Raw genomic sequence first — 25,288 nt, forward strand, 5'->3', positions numbered from 1 at the left:
AACCAACAGTAGACTACCAACATCCTGCTTAGTTCTATTTGGATACCAGGCATCAGTGGTTGCTATACTCTTCTTTTTCATTTCTTTTCTCCAATTGTAAAGATATTTTATGAAGACTATCAGGTTTTGCAATACACATTTTTTAAAATTGATATAGTAGTTCATTTAACACAAACAATGGATGCTGTTAAACTGTGAATGTTTGAAAATCTCACTCATTGTTTTCAACATGTCAATTTACTGTAAACATCATCACTTTTTAACAAAATTCATGTTTCAAATAAAGGTTGTGACGAGACAGACTTTTACTTTTTGACAGAAAAGTGTGGTCCATTGTAAATTTTTGACATAAAATCTGAATGAGACATGAAAAGGATTAAAAACTTTTGAATTGATGTATTCATATGAAATCATGACAACATTTACACAACATCAATGAAATGCTGTCAAATGTTGAACACAGAAGTGCCAACATTTTATGAAAATGTCCCACAAACTTTCATTTGAAATGTCACCACAACCTAAATCCAACACATTTCTTCCAAAAGTAACAGTGCCTTTAAGGAAATCAATATATAATGATCGGATTATAAATCAATGACAATCTCCCACACTCAGGTGTCAGTATATACAGGTTTTTGTACCAGGAATATGAAATGTATGAAAATGCCATTGTTTGTGTCCTTTTATCGGAGGAGATTACAGGATGAAATAAAACTCAGAAGGAATTTGTTCATAATCTGTGCACCGTGTTGCCAATTTTGTAGCAATTTTCAAACAGGAAATTAAGCCAGGCTAGCAATGACACACTACCTGGAATATAGAGACACTAAGCTAGACACATGGTTTTTAAAGTAGGACAAATTCATAGCCTGAGGAAGTAGTCATAAATATCTCCATTTGAGGTTTTCTCTGAATGAAGCAATACAAATATTGTGCCATAGGGTAACAGAAGGGAGGAGATATTCCTCATCACTGTTATAGGGTAACACTAACAGAGGGAAGGAGATATTCCTCGTCACTGTTATAGGGTGACAGAGGGGAGGAGATATTCCTCGTCACTGCTATAGGGTAACAGAAGAAAGGAGATATTCCTCATCACTGCTATAGGGTAACAGAGGGAAGGAGATATTCCTCATCACTGCTATAGGGTAACAGAGGGAAGGAGATATTCCTCATCACTGCTATAGGGTAACAGAGGGAAGGAGATATTCCTCATCACTGCTATAGGGTAACAGAGGGAAGGAGATATTCCTCATCACTGCTATAGGGTAACAGAGGGGAGGAGATATTCCTCATCACTGATATAGGGTAACAGAGGGGAGGAGATATTCCTCATCACTGTTATAGGGTAACAGAGGGAAGGAGATATTCCTCATCACTGTTATAGGGTAACAGAGGGAAGGAGATATTCCTCATCACTGTGATAGGGTAACAGAGGGAAGGAGATATTCCTTGTCACTGCTATAGGGTAACAGAGGGAAGGAGATATTCCTCGTCACTGCTATAGGGTAACAGAGGGGAGGAGATATTCCTCGTCACTGCTATAGGGTAACAGAGGGAAGGAGATATTCCTCATCACTGCTGTAGGGTAACAGAGGGAAGGAGATATTCCTCATCACTGTTATAGGGTAACAGAGGGAAGGAGATATTCCTCGTCACTGTTATAGGGTAACAGAGGGAAGGAGATATTCCTCGTCACTGCTATAGGGTAACAGAGGGGAGGAGATATTCCTCGTCACTGTTATAGGGTAACAGAGGGGAGGAGATATTCCTCGTCACTGTTATAGGGTAACAGAGGGGAGGAGATATTCCTCATCACTGTTATAGGGTAACAGAGGGAAGGAGATATTCCTCGTCACTGTTATAGGGTGACAGAGGGAAGGAGATATTCCTCGTCACTGCTATAGGGTGACAGAGGGAAGGAGATATTCCTCATCACTGTTATAGGGTAACAGAGGGAAGGAGATATTCCTCATCACTGTTATAGGGTAACAGATGGAAGGAGATATTCCTCATCACTGTTATAGGGTAACAGAGGGAAGGAGATATTCCTCATCGCTGTTATAGGGTAACAGATGGAAGGAGATATTCCTCATCACTGCTATAGGGTAACAGATGGAAGGAGATATTCCTCGTCACTGCTATAGGGTAACAGAAGGGAGGAGATATTCCTCATCACTGTTATAGGGTAACAGATGGAAGGAGATATTCCTCATCACTGCTATAGGGTAACAGAGGGGAGGAGATATTCCTCGTCACTGCTATAGGGTAACAGAAGGGAGGAGATATTCCTCATCACTGCTATAGGGTAACAGATGGAAGGAGATATTCCTCATCACTGCTATAGGGTAACAGATGGAAGGAGATATTCCTCGTCACTGCTATAGGGTAACAGAAGGGAGGAGATATTCCTCATCACTGTTATAGGGTAACAGATGGAAGGAGATATTCCTCATCACTGCTATAGGGTAACAGAGGGGAGGAGATATTCCTCGTCACTGCTATAGGGTAACAGAAGGGAGGAGATACTCCTCATCACTGTTATAGGGTAACAGAGGGGAGGAGATATTTCTCGTCACTGCTATAGGGTAACAGAGGGGAGGAGATATTCCTCATCACTGTTATAGGGTAACAGAGGGGAGGAGATATTCCTCATCACTGTTATAGGGTAACAGAGGGAAGGAGATATTCCTCATCACTGTTATAGGGTAACAGAGGGATTCAGAGATATTTCTCATCACTGCTTTAGGGTAACAGAGGGAAGGAGATATTCCTCGTCACTGCTATAGGGTAACAGAGGGAAGGAGATATTCCTCATCACTGTTATAGGGTAACAGAGGGATTCAGAGATATTTCTCATCACTGCTATAGGGTAACAGAGGGAAGGAGATATTCCTCGTCACTGCTATAGGGTAACAGAGGGAAGGAGATATTCCTCGTCACTGTTATAGGGTGACAGAGGGAAGGAGATATTCCTCGTCACTGCTATAGGGTAACAGAGGGAAGGAGATATTCCTCATCACTGTTATAGGGTAACAGAGGGGAGGAGATATTCCTCGTCACTGCTATAGGGTAACAGAGGGAAGGAGATTTTCCTCATCACTGTGATAGGGTAACAGAAGGGAGGAGATATTCCTTGTCACTGGAAAATTGGGTGGCACTGTATATAAAATGATACACAAATTGAATTTCATTTTCTTCTATCCTAAATAAAGTAAACCAGCAGTTTTGATGTTCTCCTGAATTTGCCATCTTGAACAGAAAAGCAAGTTTTAATTCAAGAAAGTGAATTGTGAATTATTGAATTCCAAAAATGAATGCATATATGTATATTACAAGAGACCTGGTTGCCCACCAACAAATGACCTTTATTGGATCTCTGTAAGACTGATCCCATGTCAACCAATGTGTTTCCAGGTCAGTATCAAAATTGCACAAGCATAACTAAGGACCAAGAAGAATCTACACATGAGAGAAATGCTTCTGGTTCTTCTCAAGGAATAGTCATAACAATGATTGTATATGGATGGACATTTGAATAGTCCTGTTATCTAATGATGGTCGACTTAAAATGTCAGAGAGTTCTTGAAGTGTTTTTTTTGTGTGTGTAATAAAGCAGTTGGAATTGAGACAGTGCTTGAAATCTGAGTGGTTTAGAACCATCTGTCAGAATTTTGGTGCTTTGTGAGGATATTTGGTCAACATGCAAATTCCACATTTTTTGTTCCAGCCATTTTAATGTTGAGTAATATTTGAAAATAAGGGCTTCCCAAAATACAAGCACATTTATCATTAGATTTTGTCATAATGTTTCATCCACCATGTGGATGTCATCAAGACAAAATTCCATATGCCCTGAAGTATACTTTTAGTTTAAAGATGGTTACATGTACAGTTATAAGTAAACATAGTGACGTTATGGATACATGATATTGTCCTGTCATAATAACCCTGGGACTACTATGATAGAGCATGCTATTCCATAATCAGTGGCAGTGTATTTTTGCTGACTTATACATTCAAATGTTGAGTTAGAAACACATGTTTATCCAGATCTAGACTATTGTAATTGAATCACACAGGAGTTAGTTTAGACTGCAAATCCACTTTCAATTTGTGCCAGAAGTTAAGTGCGAAATTAGAGTCCCTCCTATAACAAGAGGCCCACGGGCCTTATTGGTCATCCGAGCTCTGATATGTATACTCACACTTGTGACCTTGAAAGTAGGTCAAGGTTAATCATTTGAACAAACTTGGTAGCCCTTCATTCCAGTATGCTACTGGCCCAATATCATGACCATAGGTCTTTTGGTTATTTTTTAAGATTTTAACACATTTGACTCCTGTGAAAGCAGGTCAAGGTTATTCATTTGAACAAACCTGCCTCCTATCCCTTTAACATCAATAACAACATCATGTTGTCTCCCTTTGACCCATACAACAACTGCTGGTTGTCTCCCTTTGACACTTTATAACACCTGCTGGTTGTCTCCCTTTGACACAACACCTGCTTGTTGTCTCCCTTTGACCCTTATAAAAACTGCTGGTTGTCTCCCTTTAACCTTGATAACAACTGCATGTTGTTTCCCTTTGACCCTTATAAAAACTGCTGGTTGTCTCCCTTTAACTTTTATAACAACTCCTTGTTATCTCCCTTTGACCCTTATAAAAACTGCTGGTTGTCTCCCTTTAACCTTTATAACAACTGTTTGTTGTTTCCCTTTGACCCTTAAAACAACTGATTGCTGTCCCCCTTTGTCCTCTATAACAACTCTTGGTTGTCCACCTTTGATCCCTTTTACTGATAGTTTACTTTTAACTGCTATATACCAAAAGCTATCCATAATAACTGACAGTTAATGTCCATTTCACAGAATATAATCAGGTGTTGCTGAATCATTAGCAACTTGGGCTTTTGAGGCAGATGTGTCACATCTGTCCATTTGATTAATTCTGTCATTCTTTCTTTTTTAAAATCTTTTTTGTTGATTAAGAGATGCATTACTCAATGAACTATTAAAAGGACAATAATTTTCATTATTAATTTTACTTTTCCAATCCAGCATAATTTTAACAATTTAAACCCAGTATACAAATACAAACTGTATATTGATAAGCAGATTTTGATGTCTTTAGAAAGATTAATAAAACATTCCATAATTGATACTCATAACAAAACATTTACATTTATATATCATATCTAGCAATCACTTTTGAATCAAAATGTGGAGTTAAAACCTTTTCAATAAATTTCATCAATTATTTATAAATCATTCATTAAATATTTATAAATCATTCATCAAATAGTTATAAATTATTTTTTCTTCATTCTCTAAGAATCAATAAATAATTTGCTGGCCCTGTAAAACCCCTCCACAAATTCTCGATCATTAGCCCGCTAACCAGGTAAGAGTCTTGTGCCTCTGATATGCTCAAGTGGCAGAAATGCAACTACCAAAAATCAATAGAATCAATCTGTGAAGTCGTTGTGTACAGTACATCAAGCGAGTGTGCTATTGTTCCGTGAAAAAGTAAAACAAAGTCAAAATACGCTACTAGATAGAAATGTGAGCATTAATAGGGTGTGAAATGTTTATAAACGGCAGTGTATGTGATCGGTTACCTTTACCGTGCATCCAACTGAGTGTCATTGGCGTGGGCTTACAACTACATTGAAGGTCTTAGTTCTGACACTGGCAGAAACGTCAGTGCCTCGTGTGTGCCGGTATATATAGCTGCTTACCTCTGGATTGGCTCCAAGTTCATGACAGGGGGGATCCCGTACTCTCTCTATCTCTTCTGGCCCATGTCCCCCATTCATGGACCGGTGAACTCGGCGAAAGAATCATTCATGTGTGACAACGAATCAATCGAAAAGAGCAACAGTGATGAGGAGGATGATGTGGTGGCTGGCGTTAGGGGCGGTTGTGTGTCGTCCTGGGTCCCATGCCTGCTATGTGGCTGATCAGTTTGATATAAGACAAGCTAAGTAGAGACAGGATGCAGCACAGGACAATATGGCAGCAACGTCACCTCTTCTAACACACAAACACTGAAGCAATTCAAACTGTTATCAATCAATACCTAGTCACGTCTCAATCACAGGCAGATGGCACTTCATTCCGTACGGTTATGCTAATCATTTACCCCTAATTAAAATTCCCTTTGTGGTCCGATGTGTCGGTAATTAATTCTTACAACATGCACGACACACTAAGACTAATCAAGACATGTAACACTTGGCTGCTGGCCGAGATCCCACCAACAGGATTCCGTTGACTCTGTCCCCACTCCAACTGGCACTGTCATAGGACTGGTGACAAATTGACGTATACACACTGGTATGCCATTAACGAAACAAAATCAGGACAGTATAAAAAAATCCATAGCTAAGAGACACTGTGGACTGATTACAAACTCAATCCACTTCATCACAGTCACATAGAAAAAGTTCAATATTTACTTTCTTTCCGACTGTAATTAATGGGTATTATCCTCTGTACTAAATATGAGTCAGGACTTGTCCCTGACAGTGTCACAGTGGTTCTACAGTGGTTCCAGACTCCCACTGACAAGTCAATAGAGATGCCCATCGTTGTTCCTCTACCACTTCACTTATTGTCATCAATGTGTATTCGGGGAATCCGATTATTTTTGGAAGGACAATATGAGTTAATTGATTGAGTGAATAAAGAGATGACGAGACCATGTGGGACTACATTACATTGCATTAGATGACAATGGGCTTGATTGCTAGCATTAACAAGCTGTTGAATGTGATATCTGCTTCTTTTTGTCTTTCTCATGCTTTAACAATTTGTATTCCCCTAGGTTATGGTCTTTCTATATGAAAATTAGCATTAAACATTAACAATATCCAAGAAATTTTTAAATGGTTTATGCCAATTATTCTTGGACAATTATCTGAAGGAAAAAATATATTGATTTATTAAATTGAACTAAGTTCTCTATTGCAAAGATATTTTCCTCTCTATCGGTTTTTTCTGATATAGAACTCTCTTAACGGCTGAAATAGAGCTTTCTTAACAGCAGTAGCTAGTTTATGTCCCATTATCTATTAAATCAAAGATATCATAATTAAAATCAAAGACCATGAAAAAGTAATATTTTATTTCGTCTGACTCAAAATGATATTTTCCAGCAATTACAATTTTTCATAGGGCCTATAACATATAGTACACATAGCTAAGAAAAAATACTGTAATAGACTGTAAATTGCACAGTACTAAGTAAGGAACTAATGATTACAAAAGGAAAACTGTTTTATGCGACACTCGGCTATATTTAACAAAAACCTGTCTAATGTGACATATGGCTATATATGTTGGAAACCTGTCTAATGTGATACATGGCTATATATAATGAAAACCTGTCTAATGTGGCACATGGCTATATATAAAGAAAACCTGTCTAATGTGACATATGGCTATATATGATGAAAACCTGTCTAATGTGACATATGGCTATATATGATGAAAACCTGTCTAATGTGATACATGGCTATATATAATGAAAACCTGTCTAATGTGGCACATTGGCTATATATAAAGAAAACCTGTCTAATGTGACAAATGGCTATATATGATGAAAACCTGTTTAATGTAACACATCGATATATATAATGAAAACGTGTCTAATGTGACATATGGTTTTATATAATGAAAACTTGTATAATGTGACAAATGGCTATATATAATGAAAACCTGTTTAATGTAACACATGGCTATATATAATGAAACCTGTTTAATGTGACACATGGCTATAAATAATGAAAACCTGTCTAATGTGACAAATAGTTTTATATATTGAAAACCTGTATAATGTGACACATGGCTATAAATAATGAAAACCTGTTTAATGTAACACATGGCTATATCTAATGAAAACCTGTCTAATGTGTCACATGACGTTTCAATGAAATTTTGTCTAATGTGACACAATTTTATGATGAAAACCTGTCTATTGTGACACATGATTACAATATGAAAACCTGTCTAATTGTGACACATAATTTTATATTCAAACTTACCTAGTGTGAGTCATGATTATTGGCTTAATCAGCAAAACCTGTTTGAAGTGACCCCTCAAGATAAGCCTGTCCAAAATGAAACATGTAATGAAAACTGGCCTATTGCGCGTCACATGTGACTACATAGATAAAACCTGTCTATATTGACATGTAAATTATTGAATTATATTTAATCTTTCCATGAATAATTTTACTTAATTATCTTGTACAGAAAATAATTTAATCCTTAAAACAAATTCACAGTAAAGATGCACGATTTTAATTACAAAAGCAGCATTTCTACCTTACCTTTAACGATATAGACACACCTTAAGTCAGCTCTAACTGGTGTTAACGTACTGAAACAGATTAAATACAATAATTAATCCCAACATAAACTTATCATACAGGTAATACTATATTTAAGTCTCATTCAGTTCTTAATTTAATGAATTTATTTTCTGGGGTTTTATGTTATTTAAATGCTACTTGTAGAGATTGAGAAGCATCATATTAATTACAATAGTACATCACATTTCAATTTTTATTCATAATTATGTGTTACAACTTCTTTTCCAGTGTAATTTATAAAATACATTTACTTAACATTCAATAACTTCCTGATGAATAAAAAGTATCATACTTATGTAGCAAAACATTACATTAGTTTATATAAGTTGACAGTCTGACTCAGATTCCCCCGATTCAAGAGTAATGTCCCTTGAACAGATTTAGATACATGTTCCCAACCAGCCTCTGCAAATAATAGTAAGTGTCCTTAACCCAAAATTCCTGGAACTTGAACTTGTCAGGGATATTATGATCCTTTCTCATTGTGTGAAGTTTGATCTACGTCCCTCAAGGAATGACGCTAGATCATTGACAAACTTAGCCGTTATACCTACAAGGTGGACGGAGAGGAAACCTAAAGGCCCCTGGTTTAACCAGTAGGGAACTAATAACACCATGCAATCTTTACACCGTGACTATCTTCTTCAGATGAGAATTTTAGCCAATAAATTTAGGGGAGATGTTTCATGATTGAAAGTTGTTTTGAACCTTTAATGGACAGCTCAAATGTAGTTAACAGACTTATATGTGGTGGAAAACACACACAGACCTTCGCAAATATAATTTGTAAATTATGATAATGTCAGGTTATAAGGGAGATAACTATGACAGATCATAGTTAAAATGTAACAGGCAGCATATACACTTAACAGATACTATGTCTCCAACAGAGTAATTGTAATTCATGGGACACAAGATTAAGGCTGTTGAGAACATTGTACATATACTTCACACTATAAGCTTTCAAATGTTTCAGTTTCTGTTTTCATCTTTAAAAGGAGAGTAAAATCTAATATTTAATTGCATCCCAAAAATATTCCTCTATTGGGTATGAAACATTTAGCCTCATCAGTCTATTTAAAAGCAATAATTCCCTAACACTGCTTTTACTCTTTATTTGTTGATTTTTATATTTCCATATCACAGGTGTTATTTTATGCGCTTCTGTGACAAGTCCTATTATATGATATTGGTAATTGTGCAGAATCCACAGGCCTACCTGGGTGCTGTCTATCTACCTGGAACACCTGGGCATCACTAATTAAGGTATTTACCTTACAAATAACAACCATTGTGCCCCAGGGCAGTCATCTCCCTTACTCCCCCACTTCTCTAGTCCTGTTAGGTTTGACCAGCCAGGGATAATTATAACACCTGTTTGTTGTTTCTTGATGAGGTAATGACATGAACACAGGTAATATACATATAGTATTATCAGATATGTATATGAAAGTATTGATAACTTTTCATATACATGTTTATAGTGATGTTGATAATCTAACATTTTATTCAATTAGAAAAGGTTGACAACTTGAATAATATGTCCTTTGAACTGTGACGTGATTTCTATGTAAATTGTATAAATAATGTTTTTAATAAGAGAAATGAGAACATTCATATATATCTACATTGAACTTGATACTTTCCAATATCAATGCTAGGTGTAATCAGAGACATATATAGACATATATATGTCTCTGGTGTAATAGTCCGGGGGAATTCTCCTCTCTATATATAAAATATAGTTATGTTGATACTTTACAGCATAGGAGCAGACTAGAAAAACTGTACAATAGGAACATTATGTCTGGTAAAAGTGACTTAAATGTTTATATATCTATTTTCAATATTGGAAATGTGAATGCATAGATTTGTATATCATAGATGTCCTGCAAAATGTGAACTTTCATGATTTTCAAGTACATATGTACACATGTATATCTGTTTTAACACTCTAAACAGATTGTATAGATCCATAAAGTAATATTAACAATTTACAATATAAGAACAGATTAATAATGCTTTACTACATAAATAATATGTCCTGTGAAAGGCGATTTAAGTGGTTTTGATGTACATCTATTTCTAACATTGGAAATGTAAACTTTACTACATGATAAGGCTGGACATTTTAATGTATTAATATGTGTGACACATACATAAAATATATCTTATCTTGCATCAGGCAGCATATACAATTAATTATCAACATTCAATGTAATTTAATGGTTTTATTGTCTTAATCAATTTCATGTACATCTCAATTAAGGTTTAATTTTTCCAGAGATCTAAATAACGTACTCAACACTTTTATATGTCTGATTTTCGCCATTTTTCCTTTTAGCCTTTATGAAGCAAATTTTACCAAAATTATTTTATCCATCTTAAACCAGCGTTTTTAGCTCTTCTATTTGCCAATTATCTCCTATTTGCTGAATTTAGGCAATATCATGCAGACATAGACAAAGTTTTAAGTCCCAGTGTGGGCAGGACATTTTCGTTACACCTTCCAATACACTAAATATCCGTCTTCGTGACATGATATGGACGTGTCAATATAAGTACATTGACCAATAAATTCTGTAGAATTAGTAGGAGGTAATGATAATTTAAATCATCACAAATAACAATACTGTTTTACTGCTATTTTACGGTTTCAAAATCATGTTACTTTCAAATAAATCACGGTCTGAAGTTCACCGACATCAATTTGCATGTTGTTCTTCAAGCGTGGGCACCTATACCTGAGTCTAGATTTAACACATAAAACACGATAGACCCAATAGTCAAGCTAAAGCTGTTGACATCAGAAATTACCATGACATCATAAAACTGAAATTGACCAAACACAGATCATAAAGCATGCAATGGAAGTCATTAATATTGAAGAGAGCTATTCCAGGGACAGGACCGTAGGGGTATACATAATAATAGTGATACAATGACTACCAATTTATGGCTAGTCTCCACAGCCATTTTACTTGTGTCAACCCGCCAATCTTTGGTAATCAATATGACATCCTCATGGTCCATGTATCTATGAAGCTTTTAAGAATAGACTTTTCTATTAAATGATTTTTATACTCCCACATCCAACATTCAGAAAATTTCTGCTTTCATCAAAAAATCATGAATATGTATTTTTGTGGTCTAAATTTCCATTGCCATGGAATGTTTTATATTGCTTTATATAATTATGATTTATCTTCCATTTACAGAAAAGATGCAACAAAGACACAACACAACAGGCCAATTTATCTTTGAAACAAATATAAATATATTTTGTTATAATTGGAAAGTAAGACAAAAAAATCATTTGACTTTTTAAACTATGAAAAAAAAATTCTTTGCTTAGTTTTAGAACCAGTTAATGAGATTAAAAGTGTTGACCTAACTCAGCACATGGAAAACCATGAATTGTTTGGTCATCAGTAAGCTCTTTCTCACTCACATTTATAAATGAATTCACTTACCGTTTTTGACCCAATAAGCACACCTGCCACTTTAAGTACACTCCCAACTTTTTTTCAGGAAAAGAAAATGGGTGCCCTAATAGAAACATATAAAACGTTCCTTCTGAATAATCTTCAGTATTTTTACCAAAGAATTTTGATTATTTTTGCTACATAAACTAAAGATATATAATTATTTTGTAAATGAAAAAAAAAAAAGTTATTTTTTTCCAGCCAAATCTCATGCTATTTTTCACATGGAAAATTTTCCCCTGTCTATAGGTTTATTAAGCACACCCCTTTTTGTTTTTGTAGGTGCACAGTGCAATTATTAGGTTGAAAACTGTATTAGAGAGGAGTTATTCTTTTTACTGTCCACACCCTTCATTTACATCTTACTCTTTTCACCTTGTCTCTGGGATATACCACTGCAGAAAAAACTCATCTTCATTGTACCATAAAGGTGTTCAGGTGCTTGACCGGCTGAGTGGTTAAGGTGTCTCGACACTTAATCACTAGCCCTCCACCTCTGGGTTGCGAGTTCGAAACCTACATGGGACAGTTATCAGGTACTGACCGTAGGCCGGTGGTTTTTCTCCGGGTACTCTGGCTTTCCTCCACCTCCAAAACCTGGCACATCCTTAAATAACCCTGGCTTTTTATAGGACATTTAACAAACTTTACCAAAAAATATATCATACCAATTGTTCTAGTTGTTTGACCAGTTGTTCGGCCAATTGTACCAGTTATTTGACCACTTGCTTGACCAGTTGTTTGACCAGCTGTACATGTCCGGCCACTTGTTCTACCAGTTGTTTGACCACTTGTTTGACCACTTGTTCGATCAGTTGTTTGACCAATTGTACCAGTTGTTTGACCAGTTGTTGGACCAATTGTTTGACCAGGTGTTTGACTACTTGTTTGTAGCGAAATGCAATATGACATTATCAGTCAAAATGTTCCAGGATATTTAAAAATGGTTACTTCATATGATACATGAACATTTTCAAAACTTCAATACAAAAAAAAAATGAGCAGAGAACATTTGCATAGGTGTCAATCACCTAAGATTATGTGGGGGTAACCCCAAAAAATCATTACAATTTCCCCTATATCCTTATTTGGTAAATCCCAATTGGTACAGTCTCCAAATTGGGGTTAAATCAACATCAGTCTAAGATTTATGCAGCAATTCCAAATACCTCCCCCCCCCCCCCTCCCCCTGATTACAGTAGCTGACCTGGCCTGGGGGGGTCAATAGCATGCATATGATGCATATCAGTGGACTATAGGTGGCTTCACTTGACACAGTCAGTTTATTTTGTGTTTACAACTATATATATAGCTAGTGTACATCACTTCCTTCAAGAACAAACATTAGTCATATCTGTCAATAACATTAACTCACAGTAACAGGCCAATAATGCCTTTTTTAATTGTAGCTGTCAGTACTAGTGTTTAACTGCCACAATCTTAAAATGGACAATACTAATAACAAGAAATATCTTCGAAAAAGATAACTGACAAAGTTGACATTATTGTACATATTGTATTCTTTCATCAAAATAGTACCATCCACAGGCTCTGGATAATCATTACTCTTATTGTAATTAAGCCAGTATTATTTTTTTTACTATAAATATCATACCGCATTTGGTCAGTCTGTATTAAAAGAAATAGACGGTGATTTTATTTTGTCTAATACACTTGGTACGACTGTATAATTAGGGGAAAAAAAGGGATTGACCTGTCTTGAAAATTACTTCATTTACTTAGAAACTGTATGGCGTAGATTTTGTGAACCAATCTTATACAACTTTTTAATATAATATTGGTTGTATTATATAACTTCTATCATATTTACATTACTAACCCTACAAAAACTTTCCAGAAATACTTATACAACTTAGTTGAAAAAGTTGTGAATTGCCAAAATAATATGGATTTCAATTTGAGTCAGAAAAGAAATAAAAACTTTTTAAGGAGCATGTCATATGCCACAGCAGGACAAGGCAGAACTAGTAGTAATACAAATATTGTTACGTGTAATCAATAATTGTCTAATTCTACATAGGAAAGGGAGATAATTTGACAAATACATTTGAAATAATTTCATGACAAAATATTATTAATTCGCAAGTTTAAACTGTCTCTTTTAGTGATAAAAAGCAAAAAAAAAAAAAAGCATTTTAGTAGCTTAATTATTTTGAATATTATTTGCAGTGTTCAAGTGAGTAGATTATAAATGATTCACTAAATATTATTTACAAGATTCAGAAACATTTTCTAAAGAAATCAATTATTTGGTTTTATTATTCTTCTTTTAAATTAAACTTTGTTATCAAATTTTCATATCACTATGTTCTACTTATTAACAGTTACACTTGAAATAATTTACACCTAAGTAAGTTAGTGTGGGACATCCCAAACATGGACAAAATATGCTGTAAAATTAGTTCAAGCACTTTCCTCCTTATTATGGATGTGGAATGTTTCAGTGGTTGACATGTAGTATGCATTTTTACACATATGCATGGAATCTACACTGTCACAAGTTATTTTACTAAATTAAAATTGTGTAACTCTATTTCTTTTGATCAATAAATAATAATAATAATAAAACATTCATGCAAGCAGTTAGCTGAAACATGTATTTTTATCTTACTGTATTTCTTGGATTTTTTTTTTAGTAAATAACATAATCTACTGTATGCATCATTATAAATCCTATTGATCACTTAATGTTTCGTCCTTTTTGTATGTCTATGTGAATTATCATTTTCACAATTTCGGACTATGGAATAGTGAACTTACTCTTGGACAGTCGATATATTATATTAATTGTCAAAACTAATGTTATTCGTGTTGTGATATATTTAATATATTGATATACAATACTTGCCAATCAATCCTTTCAGCAGTCAGTGACAGTTCGCGTTTGCCGTTCTGGTGGTAGCAGTAGACCCCTCTAGTTTTACTAGTTAACAATGCCTCCTAAATCCCCCCCCCCCCCCCCCCCCCCAATGAAAATATACACTAACTGTTATTGTATAACTTACTACATCATCTTCTCTACTTTTCAATGTCAATATTTCTATGGACTATTAGGGAGGTACAAATATTGCCTATGCGCAGACTTCTTCGTGTGCTAAACTGAAAGATGGCGCGTGAAACTTACGGTACACTTTTCGTTATCGCAATATTTGCGTTTCAAATTAAGCCCTATTTGTGTTATTTTAATAAGCATGTTAGAGTATCAGTTCAATTTGTATTGCATAGTTATATTAATATAAGGAGACACAATGAAACAATAACTGTGTAATTCTATTTTACGACATATACAAACTATCGTAAAGCAGGACGCGGGATTCTGTCAACTTCCGGTGCCAACTTCAAAATGGTTTTCATTCGAGATGCATTTAATTCCATAATTTTAGGTAATTTAGATATTGTATGATACAGTTGTTATTCCACATTCAAACTTGCATATTGTGTTTAACCAGTTTGTGATATCTAATGTCATTCTAGACCAATAATAAGCAAATATTTCTGCGCTCTCTTATTTTCGTGCAAGTCCTGTCAAGTTTCTGGCCTGTGAATATTGCAAGATTTGTTATGTCGGTCGGCAAACTAGGTAATCGGGATATCGAAAAACATGTGCTGTTGTTTCGGATGTTAATGAATGCATTTCAGTACATATGAAAAATGTAAGTCTTGTTTTATCTAGAGTAGGAAAATCAATGTAGAACTTTTTCAAGTAGATATTTATCTGTGGTATGTTTATTTATAATTTTGACATTTCATCTTATGTGTTTCTTGAGTGTTAAGTTTTGTTTAATTATATTTTCCAGTTTTTATCAGTCATATGAATTATGCTGACCAAATGTTGTCACTTACCCAGGGATAACTCTGGCTCTTAAAACCTATGGGAGATTTTATGAGATTAGCAAAATTCCTATGAGATTTGTCTGTAGAAAGAGGTACAGTTTTTAATTTTTAATGAGATTTTTTTGAAAAACATGGGTAAAAATCCCAAAATCTCTGCCCAAAGTGATCCCTGCTTACCGTTTTGAATTCATATATCATCTTACATCTATAGCATAATACCTTTAATTTAATAAATAGATGTATTATTATGATATGTAATGACAATGATATTGTCTCTCGTCCCACAGCAGATTGATTCAAGTCGGCCATCTACCACCATTACTCGAAGCACCAATCAAATCAGAATATTTTATTTATGTTTTACTTACATGTATCTAACCAACAAATATTTAAAATAGAAATCTTTTCAAATCCCATTCTCCTCTGGCATTTCTTCTTCAATCTGTTGACAGTACCAAGAAGAATAATAATTTACAAACCAACTAAGATACACATTTAAGATCTATACAAATAGATAGATTTTAAAATTTATATAATTTAAAAGTCACCAATCTGTATTATGTGAATACATGAAATATATTTTTAATGGCAGAACAGTTGGGGATCTACCCCAATTTGCAAGCTGACTAGACGTTTATCACTACCTGTACAGAATAAAAAAAGTGTCAGTCCAATGTGTCCAAGCTAATTACCACTATTTGTAATAATCTGTGCTATATTGATTATATAAGTTATTGATATGCTGTTTGTTGGAATATTCAGCTCTCATGCATGTTCAAAGGTGACCCCCCCCCCCCCCCCCCCCCCCCTCATTTTTTTCCGTAAATGAAACTAAAGTACCTGCACATTATATACACAAGTGTTGCACTATACTCAATTCTAATGCACAGAAATAACAGACTGTGTCTATAAATATTCTGGTTTAGTGTCAAATCATTGTACATAGCCTACCTGGGGTGTTCTCCATCTGCCTGTACCTCACTAAAAACACGACTATTGTGCACCAGGGCAAGTCCTGAGTCTGTACCTATTAATGTTTCACTCCCACCTCCACCCCGCTCAGGATGATAGGATAGGTTGATTAGGGACCCAGAGATTCAGGGTAGTAGTGATCAGGTTGATTAGGGACCCAGAGATTCAGGGTAGTAGTGATCAGGTTGATTAGGGACCCAGAGATTCAGGGTAGTAGTGATCAGGTTGATTAGGGACCCAGAGATTCAGGGTAGTAGTGATCAGGTTGATTAGGGACCCAGAGATTCAGGGTAGTAGTGATCAGGTTGATTAGGGACCCAGAGATTCAGGGTAGTAGTGATCAGGTTGATTAGGGACCCAGCGATTCAGGGTAGTAGTGATCAGGTTGATTAGGGACCCAGAGATTCAGGGTGGTAGTGATCAGGTTGATTAGGGACCCAGAGATTCAGGGTGGTAGTGATCAGGTTGATTAGGGACCCAGAGATTCAGGGTGGTAGTGATCAGGTTGATTAGGGACCCACAGATTCAGGGCGGTAGTGATCAGGTTGATTAGGGACCCACAGATTCAGGGTGGTAGTGATCAGGTTGATTAGGGACCCAGCGATTCAGGGTAGTAGTGATCAGGTTGATTAGGGACCCACAGATTCAGGGTGGTAGTGATCAGGTTGATTAGGGACCCACAGATTCAGGGTAGTAGTGATCAGGTTGATTAGGGACCCAGAGATTCAGGGTAGTAGTGATCAGGTTGATTAGGGACCCAGAGATTCAGGGTGGTAGTGATCAGGTTGATTAGGGACCCAGAGATTCAGGGTGGTAGTGATCAGGTTGATTAGGGACCCATAGATTCAGGGCGGTAGTGATCAGGTTGATTAGGGACCCAGAGATTCAGGGTGGTAGTGATCAGGTTGATTAGGGACCCAGAGATTCAGGGTAGTAGTGATCAGGTTGATTAGGGACCCAGAGATTCAGGGTGGTAGTGATCAGGTTGATTAGGGACCCACAGATTCAGGGCGGTAGTGATCAGGTTGATTAGGGACCCACAGATTCAGGGCGGTAGTGATCTATACCTATTGGCCTCTAGCTAGATCACTGTAGTGTAGTATAGGGTCTTAATGAGTCTCAGGTTAATTGATTTCAAAGCATTATTGGTGGTTTAATATGTTTGTTAAAATATTGTATTTGAAAGTTTGTCATGATTTTACAGTCCAAATGTAATTCTTCTCTTTGATTATATATTGGGATGATTACCATATATTATATTTAAAATCATTGTAAGATGAATTGATGATGTTCTAATTTGTTTTTAAAAGTTCCCACGAAATATAAGAATATCAAGTATTGAGCCACGTTGACATGGCAGCTTTAAAAATCACTTAACATATTATAGCTTAAACGCGATTCTGTAATTAATGGAATTATAAATTGCTTTATCTTATTTACAGGTTAAGTGTGGCATAAAAGTGTGGTATGAAATTGTATACAACATCTGACTGAGGAAGGACAACATTTAAACAGCAAGCATGACAAATTCAATGTCAAAAGGTGAATATTATATATACTGTTATATATATAGTGATTGACATTTCTGGAGAGAAAAATTGTTCATGTGTTACAAAATCTTGTGCCAATAAATGAGTAAAATATCACAACAAAGCTTGGTAGTTAAGACCCTTGCTGCAAATCTTTTTGACAATTTCAAAATATTGAATCTAGAAAAAATTATGAATGTTTTAGAATATAAAAAGAGCAGTTTTACTCCATTCAAAGACAAATTACTTTATTTGATTCAGTTATCTGTTTGATTGTAACAAAGTAAAAGACAATGTTAGTCTGTAACAAAGTAAAAGACAATGTTAGTCTGTAACAAAGTAGAAGACAATGTTAGTCTGTAACAAAGTAAGGGACAATGTTAGTCTGTAACAAAGTAAAAGACAATGGTAGTCTGTAACAAAGTAAAAGACAATGTTAGTCTGTAACAAAGTAAAAGACAATGGTAGTCTGTAACAAAGTAAGGGACAATGTTAGTCTGTAACAAAGTAAAAGACAATGTTAGTCTGTAACAAAGTCAAAGACAATGTTAGTCTGTAACAAAGTAAGGGACAATGTTAGTCTGTAACAAAGTAAAAGACAATGTTAGTCTGTAACAAAGTAAAAGACAATGTTAGTTTGTAACAAAGTAAAAGACATTGTTAGTATGTAACAAAGTAAAAGACAATGTTAGTCTGTAACAAAGTAAGGGACAATGTTAGTCTGTAACAAAGTAAAAGACAATGTTAGTTTGTAACAAAGTAAAAGACATTGTTAGTATGTAACAAAGTAAAAGACAATGTTAGTCTGTAACAAAGTAAAAGACAATGTTAGTCTGTAACAAAGTAAAAGACAATGTTAGTTTGTAACAAAGTAAAAGACATTGTTAGTATGTAACAAAGTAAAAGACATTGTTAGTATGTAACAAAGTAAAAGACAATGTTAGTCTGTAACAAAGTAAAAGACAATGTTAGTCTGTAACAAAGTAAAAGACAATGTTAGTTTGTAACAAAGTAAAAGACATTGTTAGTATGTAACAAAGTAAAAGACAATGTTAGTCTGTAACAAAGTAAAAGACAATGTTAGTCTGTAACAAAGTAAAAGACAATGTTAGTTTGTAACAAAGTAAAAGACATTGTTAGTATGTAACAAAGTAAAAGACAATGTTAGTTTGTAACAAAGTAAAAGACAATGTTAGTCTGTAACAAAGTAAAAGACAATGTTAGTCTGTAACAAAGTAAGGGACAATGTTAGTCTGTAACAAAGTAAAAGACAATGTTAGTCTGTAACAAAGTAAAAGACATTGTTAGTCTGTAACAAAGTAAGGGACAATGGTAGGTGATCTGTTAAACATAAAAAAGCTGAATGTGGTGATAGGTAGATATATATTCTCTTTTATTAACCAGAGGAAGAGATTGTTCAGCTGCAGGACCTGAACCAACAGTTGTGTGATGAGCTGAGACAATGCCAGGTAAGTAATTATATAATCCCAGGTGTATGTGTGTGATGAGCTGTACGAGACAATATCTTGCAAGTAATTACATGTACATTATCCCAGGCAGGTGTATATGTATGTGTCATTTTCTCTGAGTGTTTACTTTAAGCATAAATATTAATTAATAATGAAATAATTGTTAATACAACTTCACTTTATGGTATTTCTCGAGAAATTAACTATATTAGCTTCTAATTTTGAATGAATACAATGCTTTCATTTCCATCACTATGAGGAAAAGTATAAATACCTGTCAAGTGTTAAATTTTATGATGAAAGTCTCCAGTTAAATTTAGCATTCTCAAGTGCAGAATTATTTTCCCAAATTTGATATTTTTGAAAATAATATATAATACCCATTGTATCCAATACGTTTTACCATTGATCACATGAGGTTGTAATAAGATGTTACATGTGAAGCAATACAATTATTTAATAACTAACAAAAATAACCCCAGTTTAGGAAGACTTTACAAACTTGAGATTTCCAGTTTTGACCCCTGACAAATATAGACCAAGAATATTCTATTGTGAAATAATTTGACTTTTTATTGTTGTGTCTATTACAGGCAGACAAAGATTTTGTTTGGTCTCTTTGGAAGAAATTACAAGTGGCCAACCCTGATGTTACGAAGGCTGTGTCACTGGTAGTTCAAAGGTTAGTCTCATTGAAAATTTTTTGTTGAAAACAGGATAAGAAAAATATTTTTGAAAGCATTCGTCAAAGGGGACGAGTGCCACATGAGAACCACTCGTCCCTGAAGTAGAATCACTCGTCCCTGAAGTAGAATCACTCGTCCCTGAAGTAGAATCACTCGTCCCTCTGACTTATTATTTTTAATTGAAAAAAGCACACAAAACCTGTGTAAATATGTTTTCAATGTTTAGATAATTACTTCTTTTAATTATAAAATTTGAACTACAATTTTGTGAACCATTCATTAAAAACGGGTCTATCGTTGGCTTGGCCATAGTGACATTTAACTGATATCTCTAGGCCTAACAGGAGTTAACAAGTTTGCTCTAAGCAGTAGAACCCTTTTACGGACTTAGTTTTAACTAAAGTTGAATCATGTATTCGCCTGTGATACTTTTTTTTATATATCAGGTATACACAAAAACGACATATAAAAGTGTATAGAAGTGTGACTCGCTAGTGTTCAAATATTGTCATTCTCAATGCCTTTAAAACAATTTCCTAATTGATATGATACCGGGACCGGATTTATTTGTCATTTACCTGTATTAGTCTTGCCCTTCTTGATCACATAAACGCATCAGTATCATGTAGATGCTTCTGCAGAGCAATCAAGGTGAGAGGGCTCACTGCTCGATGAAACGGTTTTAAGTATGATTTAGTTCTTATTTGTTTAGAAAATTCTATTGATATCGTGGAATAAATGCTAATGACAATATTTATAAACATGATATATTTATCATTTTCTTTTGAAATTTACTTGTCACCAAGGACGATTGCATGACAACATTCACTCATCCCCAGCCAAATTTAACTTGTCCATGACGAGTGTACGAGTACTTTTTTCGCACCCTTATTGAAAATATTATTGGGTGTCATGTATGTGGAGATTGAGATAACAAAGTAATGGTTTTTCAAAGATTACCTGGAAAATTATACGGGGGTTGGGGTGCCACGAAGGCACAGTACAGTGTTGTAGTGATAGGATACAGGGCTATGTGAATAAAGGGTTGCTAACTCGAGACCCCACAATGACAGTGTATTGTATCTTTGAGCAAGATACTAAACAATTTTGTGTTCCAGTCGACTCAGCTATAAATAAGGAGGGCAGTGTAAGAAATCTGTGTAAGCTGTTAGTGCCGAAAGTGTAGCTCTGGCTGTATATGCTCCTCAGGGAGCTGAGAAAGACATTTGCTAGTTGCTAAAGGCCCAATAACCATGGATAATAATTTGTTAACCATTTTGATATATATATATATAGTGGTATATAAAATTCCAAATTATTCTTATTATTTACCATATTTTTCCGCGAATACCGTATTTGACCTAATAAGGGCGCAGGGCGCGGGTAATTGACAGTGGGGGCGCCCTTATTAAGATTAGTTATTCTGAAGTTTTATGAAACAGACTATACCTTATAGCAGAATACCCAAGGTTGTGGAAACAGTAAAATATTCAGTCATAAAAATATTCCAGATGAAGATATCTATTCATTATAATATATTAAGCTTAAACATCACTTGAATACTCATGTAAACTTGTAAACCATGCCAGCTGATCTTTAGACCAGAGAACGTGTGTTCCACCATTTATGTTCAAATGGAACTCTTTTGTGTTCTATTTATAGAAACAGGTGATTTCCCAGATCATATCAGACATCGTTTTCTTTGACCTAATAATTGATTTACAATGTCTTTTACTAGCTTTCTGTTCTGAACAAAAGTTATTTATCAACAAGAATGAAGTCTTTACTTTATCTTCAAATAAAGATGGTAAGTTATTATTTGTATGTGTGTTTAGTTTTGGGTGCTCTTTGCACTGACATGTCATCTGTAGCCTGTAGGAATACACAAAATGTGGCGAAAACATGTGTTCCAGTTACTTAATTTGCTGAAGAAAATTGAACACATAAAGTAGCAAAATATTTCACATGAATTATTACTTTTGAACACCATTTTGACACTCAGTCAAAGATTTATTTCCTTGAAAAAAAGGTAGGGGCGCCCTTATTAGGGCAGGCGCCCTTATTAGGTCAAATACGATAAGTGTAGGAGGCTAGTGCACTGAAAGACCCTATGCAAGAGGGAAAAAGCTGGCAGCCATCTTGGATTATAATATGGAAGACTGGAATATTTTTTTTAAATAATACAATATATCGTTTGTTCCATTCGGATCTTGTCAACAAATTGCAGATGATAGGTAAAATTGTAAGTTACAAAGTTCGAAAAATATGTTGTTTCACTCACCGCATAATTTGTGAAGATAAATAAAATTACATTAACTATTTTCTCATCGTTTAATTTTCACACAAGTAGATTCAGGCTTAAAAATATATCTGTACTGGCACAACTAGCATTGGACTATGGTAGACTTGCTTCGTGGAAAATACTGGTAAAGCTATGAGTATAGCCTATCACTTGCTCAAGCTGTTCAAAATTATACTTATTTGTGTCATCATCATTGGTTCAGCACTTAAAGTATGAATCGTGACACGCTATTTCGAAAACAAATAGGTTTGATATCAAGTAACAAACTCCAAGCATGGCTGCCATGTTTATGTTGACAATGTGGCACGGACAACAGATTTATTTCTGTAATGCAAATTGACAAAGCATGGCTTCTTAATGCTGTAAGTCTACTTTGTTGCAAACAAATAGTTTCTGAATTAAATTTTGGATAAATTACTGGCGTGTTTGTGTATTTGATCGGGATAAAAAGTATAATACACTTGAGAAATCAAATAGCAACTACCATATTGAGTCGATATGTATTATTCGGACCCAATTGATCCATTGAGCATTGCAATACAAAATAAATGTTAAAAATATGAAAAAGAGATATGTTTAAGTTTAGAATGTCTGTTATTTGTTTATCCAGAATAAAATAAATTGTCAATGATGGCTCTAAAAATATCGTCATCATTGGAAAATAACTGTTTTTCATGTAGTAGAGTCTAGGTAAAAAGATGTTTTTTTACAGAAAATAATTGTTTTCATAACATTGACAAATTAAACCCTTATTCAGTGCAACACATCTTGTCTAGGATACTGATAATTGTCATCAATGTCGACTAATTCTTCATCCATTTCGATTTGATAAGTTATTAATATGGACCTTTAGTTGTTGTTACAGTTAGGTGTATACATATCTTTGTTCATTGATAAGCAGTTATGATGACATATTACTGACGTTTAATTGTCAAGTTCATATTGCCATGGTAAATCATACATTTAATGATTGTGACAAGCATATCTTAGTTGTAAAAAGTCTGTGTGAATGATGTAACTGGGTTGTACCTAATCAGTCAATTTAATTAATTGTACTGTATAATATATTATACAATAAAACTAAATCACCTGTTGATGTATACAAAATGAAGAACACTGATATTTCAAGCTAATATTTGTTTCTACTATCAAGGCCAAGTGAGGCTTCTATTCATTCAAAATACATTTCCCTTGTCTGGTATGACAATTGTAAAAAATCATTGTTTACTTGGCAAATTTTCAGAGTTTGATTAATGTGTGTTGTAGCTTGAACCACATGCCAGTAACAAAAAGAAAATTCTTTAAATTTGAATAAACTTTAAATTAACTCATTTGTTGGTGTACATGTAATTGATACTGAATAAACTTTAAACAACTACATGTCATTGATAAAAATAGATAAAAATTAAAAATCAACATATTTACTTACAGTAATATTCATGTGTCTAGTCATACAAAAACAGCAAAGAATTCAAACACGATTAAACGAGGTTAAAATATCAACAAAACATAGGATTTACATGGATGTCCTTGAAAAAGTACAAGAGAATAAGACCAGGTGTTCCAGAGTGTAAACCTCTCCTGCTTCATCCACGACACCTGACATACACATCTAGGTCAAATTCAGGTCAACACATTCTCAAATGAGAGTTAGGGTGGTGACAATAAGCAATATAGTAGTCAACAATAAGCAAAATAGCAGTCGACAATAAGCAATATAGTAGTCGACAATAAGCAAAACAGCAGCCGACAATAAGCAAAATAGCAGCCGGCAATAAGCAAAATAGCAGACGACAATAAGCAATGTAGTCTCCCTTTAAGAAAAAAAGCAAATGCATATAAACATGTCTTCTTTAATAAAAAAAACAAACCAATTGTTTTCATTTTATAAAGATTTGCAATATATCTTTAATAAAAAGTAAGCTTTTTTTATAAATGAACAAATTATGCCATTCATCTTCTATTATCAAAAATACCATGCATACATACACACATTTCTTTTATTGAAAAAAATAACTGTCTTTATACATCACATGGATCACATGACTGTCTCTTTTTATTAAAGGTATTGTTTGTCTTCATTTAAGTTATGCTGCATGTGTTTTCTAAAAATGACACATTTTCTTGAAAAAAAAAAATTCTACCATGAAAACCAGTATTAAAATAAAAACATTTGCCTTTTATTTAATTTTTTTCACCTGTTTTCTTTTATCTTTATAGCTTTTTTATCTTCAGTATATAAAACAAATTGACATTACCTGTAAAAACTAGCTACCACAATGTTACTTCTTATAGCGTAAATAATACCACATTTTCTGTAATGTAAAAATTTACAAAATTAATGTCCCTCATTTCTATCCTATGTTTTATTTTTACGTATAAATATTTTAATTAAACTGGCCAGACAGATAGAGAATTTATATCTATAGGTGTAAAAATCAGTTAATATGCAAACCTTTTTCTTAGAGACCATCTGCAAAGTTGAAGAAGATTTTAACCTTGGGCACACATGTAGGATTTCAGTTTATGTAGTGGCAGCTTTAATCATGAGATGGTTAGGTGTAAAAAACACTTACTGTTATAAATGCCGTTCAGTTGGGATGTTAA

The 25,288-nt window shown here is 34.4% G+C and overlaps 2 protein-coding genes across 4 annotated transcripts in view; one reads left to right on the top strand and one right to left on the bottom strand.

The window, feature by feature from the left end:
- LOC117334227 (zinc finger protein basonuclin-2-like) overlaps positions 1-6,405 on the bottom strand; it is an 88,522-nt gene extending 82,117 nt beyond the window's left edge. The window contains exon 1 of the mRNA XM_033893720.1: positions 5,747-6,405. The gene's annotated coding sequence lies outside the window, so the exon portion shown is untranslated. The remainder of the gene's footprint in view (positions 1-5,746) is intronic.
- Positions 6,406-15,198: 8,793 nt separating this feature from the next.
- LOC117334506 (centlein-like) overlaps positions 15,199-25,288 on the top strand; it is a 97,426-nt gene continuing 87,336 nt past the window's right edge. For 2 of the 3 annotated variants that reach the window (XM_033894171.1, XM_033894173.1), the window contains exons 1-4: positions 15,199-15,272; positions 18,138-18,237; positions 19,629-19,693; positions 20,287-20,375. In XM_033894171.1, the coding sequence (XP_033750062.1) occupies positions 18,216-18,237; positions 19,629-19,693; positions 20,287-20,375 (176 nt within the window). In that variant the 5' untranslated portion in view covers positions 15,199-15,272; positions 18,138-18,215. Of the gene's footprint in view, positions 15,273-15,421; positions 15,543-18,137; positions 18,238-19,628; positions 19,694-20,286; positions 20,376-25,288 lie in introns of those variants that run through there. The other variant, XM_033894172.1, reaches the window with a different exon arrangement.

The sequence above is a fragment of the Pecten maximus genome, chromosome 9, assembly GCF_902652985.1.
Source record: "Pecten maximus chromosome 9, xPecMax1.1, whole genome shotgun sequence".
In the NCBI taxonomy this organism is placed as follows: Eukaryota; Metazoa; Mollusca; class Bivalvia; order Pectinida; family Pectinidae; genus Pecten; species Pecten maximus.